The sequence below is a fragment of the Natrix helvetica genome (genome assembly GCF_964273705.1).
Source record: "Natrix helvetica genome assembly, chromosome: 1".
Taxonomy (NCBI): Eukaryota; Metazoa; Chordata; class Lepidosauria; order Squamata; family Natricidae; genus Natrix; species Natrix helvetica.
The window spans coordinates 189,853,197-189,865,905 of NC_138548.1; the positions used below are offsets into that span (position 1 = coordinate 189,853,197).

At 38.9% G+C, this 12,709-nt stretch overlaps 1 protein-coding gene across 7 annotated transcripts in view; it reads left to right on the forward strand.

The window, feature by feature from the left end:
* The first annotated feature begins 2,604 nt into the window (after positions 1-2,604).
* The window catches only part of RBM44 (RNA binding motif protein 44), a 164,570-nt gene continuing 154,465 nt past the window's right edge, over positions 2,605-12,709 (forward strand). For 4 of the 7 annotated variants that reach the window (XM_081967047.1, XM_081967046.1, XM_081967048.1 and 1 more), the window contains exons 1-4: positions 2,605-2,695; positions 2,822-2,938; positions 10,163-11,678; positions 12,334-12,389. In XM_081967047.1, coding sequence (XP_081823173.1) covers positions 10,275-11,678; positions 12,334-12,389 — 1,460 coding nt within the window. In that variant the 5' untranslated portion in view covers positions 2,605-2,695; positions 2,822-2,938; positions 10,163-10,274. The other 3 variants (XM_081967049.1, XM_081967050.1, XM_081967051.1) reach the window with 3 other exon arrangements.

Here is a 12,709-nt window from a genome sequence, read left to right on the forward strand (position 1 = left end):
AAACCCTTCTTATTTGCCTCTAGTGCTGCATAATCTATTTTGGCCTGAAAAAGCTGGCGTTCAAAAAATTCTATATGATTACGATAGCTTTCCATAGCTTGCTCAGAGTTTTGGGGAGAATCATACATATCTCCTTGTGTGTGGGAGCTTTGGCCTAGCGCTGAGGGTTTCAAAATCTCTAGTCATTTGGGAGCATGCATAATCAGTAGGGAGTATCACTGACCTCAGTCTGGATGCTTCATCTTCTGGAGCAGCAGATCCATCTTGTTGAGATCTTTCTCCCATAGCAGGTCTTCACCCAGTCCGGTTGCTGAAGCTATCGGCATTTGAAAGCTTGGAAGCCAGCATTAAATGCTTTTTGCTTCTCCATCAGAGGGGAGGGAGCGATCAGAATGTCTTGAAGAGAAATCTTTCGGTTTCTTTTTTTTCTTAGGCATCTTAGTCCCTATCTTGAGTCCCTCCGGGGAGAGGGGGCGGTCTAGAAATCTAATTAAATTACATTAAATAAATTAAATTAGAAAATGATTCAAACGTTCCTCAGTTGTTAAATCATCCTCTCTAATTAGCCTATTACACTTATCTCTTGGAAAGTAATTAACAAGGAGAAAGCCATAAATTATATAACCAACCTCTGTTACCATTTGTTAGGGTGTGAATTCCGCCCTGAATTAAGGAGGTGAGGATCTTGGCATTCCTTCTACCATACTTTTGAATAAGCGAAAATAAACCCAAAGCAAGATCTAATGAAAACATTTTTAATATAAAAGAAAATAAAAATACAAAAGTGCTAACTCAATTAACTACATTTTGGCAAGGGCTATGTGCCTGCCTCCTGGCAAGCAAACAGAAGATCAGAAGAGAAAGTTAAGGAATGTGAAGGAGCAGGCGCACTAAATCACTTGCAGATAAGAACTCTGACCTGCGCAGTTAATCTTCAGCACAGTTAATCTTCATCGCAGCTAGCAAACCAATTAACGCAGTGACATAGAGGATGGTAGAAATTGGAGGAGGCATATTGACCAACTCCGTGGTCGCCTCTCCCACTCCAATCTTAGGGCACCAGACAAAATTCCAGAATGAAGCAGCCAAGGCCCTACCCAAAAGGAGCAAACATTCACTCCTTCCACAGACAGCTCAAACCCGCAAAGTCCGGAAAACGTATCTGAATTTGTTGCAGGCCCACAGCGAGCTCCATGCGAGCAAAGCCAGGGAACTCCAGCAGTGGCCTGGGGTAAGTTCCAGCAGGTTCCACAGAGCGGAGCTGGAGAGCAGACAGGTCTGTCCGACCTGCCTGAAGAACCAGTTCCAAATGAACTGCGCAGGTCTGGTAGAGCGAAACAAAGACCCGCCTACCTCAAGGACTATGTGACCAATAGGAACATCCCGACCAAGAGGGGAGGGGTGTTAGATATTAACACTATACTATGGTTTCCACTCCGGTCCTCTGTTCAGGCAGGAACAGAGGTTTAATCTGATTGGTTAAGAGGTCTGACAGCTCCCTATAAAAGGAGAGCTGTCAGACCGAACTGTTGCTGGATTTACATACTTGACTGTATGAAGAGCTGTTGTTGCATTAAGCCAGAGTCTGCCTTCTCATTGCCCTAACAATTCCAAAATTAATCAGAAGTATGACTGTATCATTCACTTTTCACAATGGGCACATTCTGTGATTTCAGGTGGATTGGTTTTGTATTTAATAAACTATTTTCTATAATAAATTCTATAATTTCTATATCTATAAAGCTTTCTCTTTTTTCTTCATTCTATTTTGTCTTGCTTTTCGCATCTTTCTGTTTTCTTTTTTTAGTTATCTATCAGTGTTTTGTTTTACTATCCCTTTCCCATTTTTTAAAAAAAGTTGCAAGACAACAGGAACATAAAAAGCTTAAAAGAAATTCTGCTTAAAAGAATTCTACAATGTGAAGTGTTTTGGAGACAGTAGAGGATTGTGTCAATTGCCAGAAAGAGTAAACTAAAGATTTAAAAAGCCAAACATTTCCCCTCTCTATAGTCATATTCATTTTACTGGTCTCCATGAATGTGGTAATTGTTTGCAGCAAATGGTATTTTTTAATTAAAAAGTTATACACTGTTTGTCCATAAGTCTTAGTTCGGGATTGTCTAAATGGTCCCTGCTTCAAACAATTGTGCAATATTTGTGGCGACTGCCACTTTCCTGAAAGGGGTTCCTATTCACTTCCATTCCCATAATTATCATTCTTTATTGCACCATCAGGAAAGTTTATTTTATTAGAATAACAGAGGTAGAAGGGATTTTGAAGGTCTTTTAGTCTAACCCCTTGCTCAAATAGAGACCCTATACTTTTTCAGATAAATGGTTGCCCAATCTCTTCTTAAAACCCTCCAATGATGGAGCACTCAACAACTTCTGAAGGCAAGCTGTTTCATAGTTCTGTCAGGAAGTTTCTCATTTCTGTTTGGACACTTATTCCAGAAGAACTAACTTTCATAATAGATTTCGCTGTGTTACTAATACCAACGGTGCCCACACTAGCGAGAAATACAGTAACAGAACAAGCGAGGACACGCCCACAAGCCGGATATCAAATCCGTCACGCTTGATGAATATTTTAATTCCATAGAGCACGAGCTCCTTCTGCACCAATCCACGGGGGAGAAGAAATCAGCCGATAACGTTTTGACTGAAGACGAACGTCCTTCATAAAATGAACAAGTGAGGCACGTGGGAGATTTCAGCCGTTGGGCTGTTTTTGTTCAGAGTTAGAACGTTTCAATTAAGATTGTTTCTGCTGGACCTGCCCTTTGCCAGATTTCTAAACTTTCCCTTTTGCTCTTGAAGTGTGCTACCGCATGAGGGGACATTTAAGGGACGTTGTTATCGGAAGTTGAAGTAGTTGTGAATGACGTGCATAAGAAAGGAAACACATCACGAATTTTAGTAAGCCTTTCCCGGAAGGTAACTTTGGTTAAATTGCTTCGCTTTGGTACATCGTGGTTCGCCATGGCTGAAAAAACGTTAGTCTGCTGTCTATGGCCCAGATTGTATTTATGAGATATCTCTTACTAAGCCTATTTCTGAAATGTGTAAGATACTGCTTCAAGCCTTATGTTCTTCTAAAGGCTTCACCAGTATTTTCAACCATTTGCTTGATTTAGAAAAGGCAAACCGTGACAAAGTGTATGTACCTTAAGGTTTAGGAGAAATGTTATCTTTTAGAAGCTTTTGAGAGGAGCTTAAATTGCAATGTAGGCCTTGATTGTAGTGCGAAGACAAATTGATACTAATAAAAATTGTCTGCTATTACAGTACTTTTCTAAGGCTTAGAAGATTAAATTACAGTCTGTCTTGTGTTTCATTGGAGTAAAAGTTTACATTGTTGAGTAATAACTGATTTACTACTTGAATACTATATTGGAATGATCTTAAGCATCTTTACTGGTAAGTATCACAATATTTATGACCAAGAAATAATTTAAAGTAAGTAAAATATGTTTTACAACCACTTAATAAGAGCAACATGATCCTGATCTGTTCAGACTATTTTATACTAACAGAAATATGCTGAAAATTGCTGGAATACAGAATAATGTGTTGAATGGGTTCTTGGGTGGTCTTTTACTCCAACCCTCTCCTCTAGCAACAGCCTCTATATCATTCTGGACAAATGACTGTTCAATCTTTTCTTGAAAGCCTCCAGTGATGGAGCACCCACATCTTCTGGAGGCAAGCCGGTCCCCTGATTAATTGTTCTCACTGTCAGGAAATTTCTCCTTAATTCTAAAAAAATGTAATCCCACCATTGGATTACACATGTTATACAGAAAACATATAATATATAATAAAGCTAAACTCCCATGGGGAGTATGGTTTGAATATGAAATCTTTAAGTACTGACAGTTTGGTCTAGCAATTAAGGAATCAGCCTAGAAACCAGTAGACCAGAGGCTAGATGCGTCACACACAGGCATTTCATTTCACATAAATGAAATGTCATGTACCAGCAATGTGATGCCATGAGTTTGATACCCATTCAATAGACCATGAATTCCTTCTTTAGACATGAAAGCCAGCTGTGTAACTTTGGGCCAGCTCCCAAGGTTATTGTAGAAATAGACAAAAGTAGTATTAGGTATGTTTGCTGCCTTGGTTATTTTAAAAAATTATAACACTGGGATATATATACATACATAAAGTACATTTTTTAAAGTGTGTATGTAAGAATACTGGAATTTGATTGACCATGGCAAAGATCCAAAGTTGCATGCCTTAGCGGTCAGCTTTCCTTAACTTAATGATATCTGGCTATAAACTTAAATCCAATAGTGTTGCTGATTAGGGAGATGAAATTTAATCCAAGATACTTGGAAGACATCAACTTGACTAAATTGTATTAGCAAATCTCTCCTCAAATCTCTCCTCAAAAAAAAAGATGTTGAGACTCTGGAAAGAGTGCAGAGAAGAGCAACAAAGATGATTAGGGGACTGGAGGCTAAAATTTATGAAGAATGGTTGCAAAATAGAAATGAAGTGAAGTGAATTCTTTATTGGCCAAGTGTGATTGGACACACAAGGAATTTGTCTTTGGTGCATATGCTCTCAGTGTATGTAAAAAGACAAGATACATTTGTCAGGAATCATAAGGTACAACACTTAATGATAGTCATAGGTTACAAATAAGCAATCAGGAAACAATCAATATAAATATAAATCATAAGGATACAAGCAACAAATTTACAGTCCTGGTCATAAGTGGGAGGAGATTGGGTGATAGGAATGATGAGAAGACTAATAGTCGTAATGTAGCCTTAGTGAATTGGTTTGACATTGGGAGGGAATTATTTGTTTAGCAGAGTGATGGCATTTGGGAAAAAATGTTCTTGTGTCTAGTTGTCTTGGTGTGCAGTGCTCTATAGTGTCGTTTTGAGGGTAGGAATTGAAACAATTTATGTCAAAGATGCAAGGGATCTGTAAATATTTTCACAGCCCTCTTTGACTCGTGCAGTGTACAGGTCTTCAATGGAAGGCAGGTTGGCAGTAATTGTTTTTTCTGCAGTTCTGATTATCCTCTGAAGTCTGTGTCTATCTTGTTGGGTTGCAGAACCAAACCAGACAGTTATAGAGATGCAGATGACAGACTCAATAATTCCTCTGTAGAACTGTATCAGCAGCTCCTTGGGCAGTTTGAGCTTCCTGGGTTGGTGCAGAAAGAACATTTTTTGTTGTGCTTTTTTGATGACGTTTTTGATGTTAGATGTCCATTTTAGCTCTTGAAATATGATAGAACCTAGAAATTTGAAGGTATCTACTGTTGATACTGTTGTCTAGTATTATAAGAGATGGTAGTATGGTAGGGTTTCCTCCTAAAGTCTGCCACCATTTCTATGGTTTTGTGCAACCGGAACAATCGGTTCCAGATTGTTCCTGTTGCACAATGATGCTAGTTGTTCAACCTCCCATCTCTATGTGGTTTCATCATTGTCTCGAATGAGACCAATCACTGTTGTATCATTTGCAAACTTAGTAGTTTAACAGATGGATTGTTTGAGATGCAGTCATTGGTTTAGAGAGAGAAGAGAAGTGGAGAGAGCACATAGCCCTGGGGGGCTCCTGTGCTAATTGTACAGGTATCTGATGTGATTTTGCCTAGCTTCACCTGTTGCTTCCTGTCTGTTAGGAAGCTTTGATCCACTTACAAGTGTGTTCAGGTACCGCTAGCTGATTTAGTTTAGTTACAAGAATGTCCAGTCTGATGGTATTGAATGCTGAACTAAAGTCTACAAAGAGGACCCTTGCGTAGGTTTTTGGAGATTCAAGATGTTGTAGGATGTAGTACAGAGCCATATTAACAGCATCATCTGTCAATCTATTTGCTCGGTATGCAAATTGCAGGGGGTCTAACAGCGGATCTGTGATGGTTTTCAAGTGGGACGTCACTAGCCTTTCAAAGGTTTTCATAGCTACAGATGTTAGAGCAATTGGTCTGTAGTCATTCAGTTCCTTGATGGAGGGCTTCTTTGGCACAGGGATGATAGTGGAGTATTTGAAGCAAGAAGGACTTGTGTTTGTGGTAAGAACCAATAAGCATCGTTTTAGTGTTGTGTAGTAATGGTCTAAAGCAGGCATGTCCAAAGTCTGGCCTGGGGGCTAATTGTAGCCAGTTTTCAAATTTCGAGTGGCCTGCAGCCTCTTCTCCCCACCAGAGTTATTTGTTTAGTCTTTCATAAAATAGTTCATTTGCATTTAATGTTAATGATTCAAAGAATGTCAGGCTGAATGGTTGGCCCCACACATTTTCATCTCACCAAATATGGCCCTCCTTGCCAAAAGTTTGGACAACCCTGGTCTAAAGTATTCTTGCATCTGGTGGGACAATTGACATGCTGAAAATATTTTGGAAGCTCTTCCCTTAAGTTACCTTTGTTGAAATCACCTAGAATAATGGCCAGTGAATCTGGGTATTTGGCTTTTGCCTTCATAATCTGATCAGCTAGAGTTCGTAATGCCTTGTTACACAAGCTTGTGGAAGCACATACACAGCTATTAGGAGAAATGAGGAAAACTCTTGTGGAAAACAAAAAGGGTTGCAGTTGATAAGAAAAGACTCTTAAGTTTTCGTCGCAGAATTTATGTATTATACTTATATATTATTATATAGTTAGTTATAGTTAGTTATATATTGCAGGAACTGGGTATGTCTAGTTTAATGAAAAGAAGGACCCGGGGAGACATAATAGCAGTATTCCAATTGTCTCAGCGGATGCCACAAAGAAGAGGAAGTCAAGCTATTCTCCAAAGCACCTGAGGGTAGGACAAGAAGCAATGGGTGGAAACTGGTCAAGAAGAAAAGCAATTTAGAGCTAAGGAGAAATTTCCTGACAGAACAATTAACCAGTGGAAAAACTTGCCTCCAGAAGTTGTGAATGCTCCAACACTGGAAGTTTTTAAGATGTTGGATAACCATTTATCTGAAGTGGTATAGGGTTTCCTGCCTGAGCAAGGGGTTGGACTAGAAGACCTCCAATGTCCCTTTCAAATCTGTTATTCTATTCTATTTTATTCTAAATTGAAGGAATTCCCTTCATTTTAATTTATGCTGATGTTGCAAATTGGTCAAGGAGAGGGATGCTAAATTTCTTTAGTTAGGTACATTCGAGGCTCTCTATGTGTTCATAGCCTAAATTGATTTGCATACAGAAAGTAGGATGAAATTATGTCTATACGCTATGTGATGTCTATCATATAAACATACAAAATTATCATTTGTCCCATTACTGGGAGATTTTTCACTTTATGAGAGCCTTTTTTTGCTTAGTTTCCTATTGACCACACTGATATAAGTCATGGTGGTGCAGTGGTTATAATGCAGTATTGCAGGCTGACTCTGCTCACTGCCAGGTGTTTGATCCTGATTGGCTCAAGGTTGATTTATTCTTCCTTCCGAGATTGGTAAAATGGGGACCCAGATTGCTGGGGGAAATATGCTGACTCTGTAAACTGCATAGAGAGTGCTGTAAAGTGCTATGAAGTGATATATACCTTGTTTCCCCGAAAATAAGACCCAGTCTTATATTGTTTTGGGCCCGAAAATAAGCACTGGGGTTTATTTTGGGGGATGTCTTTTTTTTGACATACAGGAGGCAATGAGCGTAGTGTCAGCATTCTAAATACCATGCATGAAATCAATCAGAGACCAAGGCAGAATCATCCTTAAAGTTCCAATTTAATCATACAGGCATGTTAGCATGTCTGTGGAATTCCAACTCTGATTTTCTTCCTGGAATTCCACCCAGTTGAAAGTTCATGATCTTATTCCCACACCCATAATCCCATCACATGGTCCAATCTTCATCTTCCATGCTGGCATCTACACCCCTCTACTTCCGGTCAGGTGTCGAGGTGCGGAGACAAAAGATGACCTTGAGCTTCTAGAAAGAATGACAACAAAACATTCCACAATTCTACTCCTTTCTATTCCCCCCTCCCAATTACTATACTAATGAAACAGCATAGGAAAATAATAGAAAGTGTGGCAGGCCAAAGATCCTAAAAGGAACATAACTACAGGCCTGACACGTGGGGGCTGACAGGAGTGGGAGCGCTGCTACTGCCAGCCCAGCCCTCTCTGCCCCACCATCTGCTTGCCCGCAGCTGCTGCGGGCCAAACTCTTGGCACACCCTGGCCTCTGCCCACCCTACCTGCTAGCTCTGCTGCTGCTGAGACACTGGAGCTTGGGTCTTGCTCAGGCTGCTGCTACGATGTAGTAGAAGGCCATGAGGCATGTTAGGATTGCAGTGGGACGGAGGGGGGAGGGGGAGATTGGCCCTTCTTTCTTTGCACCCTCAAACCCTGTCTTCCCTGGTCGCCGAGCCACCGGCCTACAACCTTGCATTGGAAAGGCGGGCAAGACGTGCAACTTAATGCTACTGGTATGCCGTGCAATGCAAGCCATGCAAAGCAATCCCCCCCAATCTTCTTGGCTCCGGGGGTGATTCCAGACTGCGGGGAATGCGGGATCCCCATGGCGGAGTCCTCCCAGTGCAACGCTCTGCTAAACCTCCAGAGCAAACCTTCACCTTCCCTGCACAGGATTGTAAGACTGGAGGCCTCCACAGCCTCCGTCAACCGCCCGTCCCGTACCTGCTGCTGCTAGCCTTGCCCTGCTCTTGGCTGGGCTGTTCCTGCTGGCCTGCCAGGGCCCCTTCACCAACGGTCACTGGTGGAGCCATGCCACCTCACCTGCCATCGCCTTCAGGCTGCGCCCCTCCCTGCCCTGCGGTGGGGAAGAACTCTATTGGCAGACCTCGCCCTCGGAGGTCTGCGCCCGGCAGGAGCAGTCCAGCTAAGAGCAACATGTCCACAGCCTTTGCTAGGGCTTTTTTTGTGGGGGGATTAGGGCTTATATTAGGCCCATGCTTTTAAAAAACCAGACTAGGTCTTATTTTTGGGATAGGTCTTTTCAGAGAAACACAATAAGAGCGCTACTGCTATTTAGCTCATTTTATTTATATTTGCATTGGATATTTATATATTCACATTCCCTTTTCTGTTCCTCTTAATCCTTTTATTTCAGTTTATAATTTTTGAAATGAAGTTTTACTCTACTACTGGTCAGTGGTCACAGTAAAAATTTTAAATTTTATTCAAGATTTACTTATTTTAAACTACTTTTGTTTTTTCAACAGACTGCTTATCTGAATATAGTCCTGTGAGTATAGATACATCAACTGCACTAGCCACAGTCTTGTCAGCATTCCAAATATCATGCAGAATTAAATCAGAGTCCAAAGCAGAGCTATCCTTAAAGTTCCAATTTATTAAGACAGACATGTTGGCGCAACTGTAGAATCCCAAATCTAAAAGCTTCCTGGGATTCCACCCAGTTGAAAGTTCATGATCTAATCCCCACACCCATAAATCCATCACATGGTCACGCTGGCATTTCCACCCATCTAGTTCCAGTCAGATGCAGAGGTGCGGAGACAAAAGATGACCTTGATTTCTAGAAAGGAATGACAACAACACATTCCACAATTCTACTCCTTACTATTCCCCCCCTCCCAATTGCCCACTAATGAAACAGCATAGTAAAGAAAGAGAGAGAAAGTGTGGCAGGCCAAAGATTCTAAAAGGAATATAACTCCAGGCCTGACAGGTCTCTTCCTTCTTACCTGTTTTTGGAAAGCAGTTACTATGGCGATGTTGATTCTGAAATGTATAACGATAGATTGCAAAGTAGAAGACATGCTTGATTTTTAAAATTCCTTCAGTTGAGTTAAATCTTTATCTTCAGAGGATTTGTGATCTTTTGTTATTTTGCAGATATAAATTTAGTTACATTATAAAGGTTATAAAATTAACTTTAGTTATATTTAGCTTATTGTAAGTACATTCTGGAAAAAAATGTTTCAAACTTTTATGAAATTATAAAATAATTCTAAAACAGAACTCATTAAACATCATGCTTAAGGCTTCAGGAACTATATATTAAAATCCTAAATGTAAAGTAATTATGCTTAGAAGCTTAGAAAGAAAAACCTCCAATTAATTAGTCTTGCTCTATACCTGGTCTCCTGGCTATTCTGATTGTTTCTGTATGAGCTTAATTAACAAAATCCAGTTATTCACAAAATACTAATCTAATTTAATAATAATAATTTATGTATCTTTCCTTCAAACAGGTGAAAAAGCAATAGTTAAATCCCGTCCTCTCTGAAGTAGTTTTAAGAAAATACATTTAATAAAGTTGCCATTTGGGTAATTGTTTCAAATAACTACCCTGAGACTGGGATCATGGAATGTAGAAAATGCAGAGTCGAAAAAGATGCAGATATTTCATCCATCCTGAATGTATCACAAGAGGCAACATGTTTCCAAAAACACAAGGTTGATAATAACTGTAGTGATCTTCAAATGGGAGTTGAGTATTCCATTTCGAGCCAGTCATGTTACTTAGATGCCTCATGTTTAAATTTATCAAAAGAAAACCTAATTTCATCAGTTAAAGAAGAATTTACGTATGTCCATAAACAGCAACACAATACTTCAAGTGCAGTAGAAACTACAAATGAAATAAATATTAATACAGATTTCTCCTATTTTAAGAATGAGAGTGCATACAAATGCAATTATTTTGATGATGACTCTCAGTTAGAATATCACAGTGCTGAAGAACAGGATTATATTGATTGTGTCTGTTCATATAGGCAGAAAACAGATAATTCAGAAAGTTTTCAAGAAAAGGAAATGGTAAATGAAAGTAATGTTACAGATCAGCAGCCATTGGACAAACCTGAAAATACATTTTCTACATCAAGTTGTGTTGTTAAGGACCATTATAATGGCAATGAAATATCAACATTCCCCCAGATGTTTCAAGATGTCAGTTGTACACAGAACCAGCATATAACCTTAGGTGAAAAAAGAAATGAGAGTCTTAGCACGTCTTATAGTGTTGTTAAAGATTCATCTCATATTAAAGTTAATAAAAAAAAGAATAATTCAAAATTATTTTTAGCTAGCAAAGCTGAGATAGAAGAAAAGATTAAAGTAAAAGTTCTTAGTGATACCACACTGAAATCTATTACTGCTACTACTAAAGAAATACTTAAAAAAAATGATTTTCTAAATAAAACTGGAAATCCAAATATATTATGCCAGGAGAGAAGGTTACTACCTTTTTCTCAGGTTTCTCATTATACAGAAGATTCAAATACATTTGCCTACAAACCATCAGTTATAGTTAATAATGATATAAAAACCTCCATCTACAGTTCCTGTGAACATGAAAATTGCATTGAGAATTTTTCTAGTACAGACTTGAAATGCATCACAAATACATACCATGAATCTCGTAAAAACCTTCAAAGTCCAATTAACCAAGCTATTGATGCAACTGCTGACTTTAGAGCTAGTTTTACAACAAGTCGTGCCATTAATGTTAAAAGTCCAATGGCATCTAAGGCACAAAACACTGTGATAACAATGATGAGTAAATGTAGGCCCAGGGAATGGTTGGCACAAGATTCAGAAATAATGCCTGCAATAGCTGACTATAGAAGTGTTGGCTGCAATACAGACTGGTCATGTATCCCTGGCAATGTGGAGATGATTGACTCACAAGTAGCAATATCTGATACGTTGGAAGATTGCATTACTAGTGATGCTACAAAACATGGATGGAAATCAAACTCTGAGGTAATTGAAAAATGCTGGACAGCTTTATTTACCAATTAATTTCCTTGCACTTCTAATAATTCTGGGTAAAATGTTGCATAAGCTGGTGTGATGGTATAAACTTTTGCTCAGAACAGCTTTGGAATAATGCTGTAATACAAAATTTTCCCTTTCTCCCCCCCTCCCCCCCCCAGTGTGATGGAGAAGCATTAGAGGTCTGATTGATTTTTAAGAGGAAGACCTTGGTCATATTCATTTTATAGATGCTAATTATATTTGTTTTAAATATCTGTAAAGTACCGTAGGTAATATAAATTACCTACTGTATAAGTAGTAATTATTATACATTAAAATACATTTCAACAGTTTTTCCTTTCTCCTCTTCACGTGCTATGCCTCCCAAATTGAAGTGTGGTAAGGAATCTGTTTCTCTAGTAATTTTAATTCTGGCAAACAGTATTAAATACATATCCTGGTTTCATTTCATAGATTTAATTATCTTCTTCTGGACTCTCTCAAGAAATCCAGTGAAAACTTTCATGGCACAATTGTAGGACTATCTTAAAGCATAACGGTCAAATACTTAATATCGGATTGATTGAAAATTAATAAATGGAGAGATTAATGTTAGGAGTTATTTGCAAATGCATAATTTTTTATACATTGATTTTTCCAGGATCCTTTGGAATGGAGTAATATCACTAGCAAAGATTTGAATGAAATTCCATACAGGTATGTTCTAAAAAAGATGTTCTTTAAAATAACAGATAGTCCTGTGATCATAATTGAGAATACATTGTTTGGTCACAGCAATTGTTACGCAAGAAATCACATGTCTGTTTCGCTAAAGAACTGTAATCCTGGCATTTCCAGTTGTGGTTGTTGTTAAGTGAACCTGCAGTTTTCTTGGTAAGGTTTTTTGGAAGTACTGTATTTTTCGGAGTATAAGACGGACCTTTTTCCCTCAAAAAAGAGTCTGAAAATCTGGATGCGTCTTATACACTGAATACATCATTTTTGCCCCCCAAAACCCCGCCCCTTCACCAAAATGG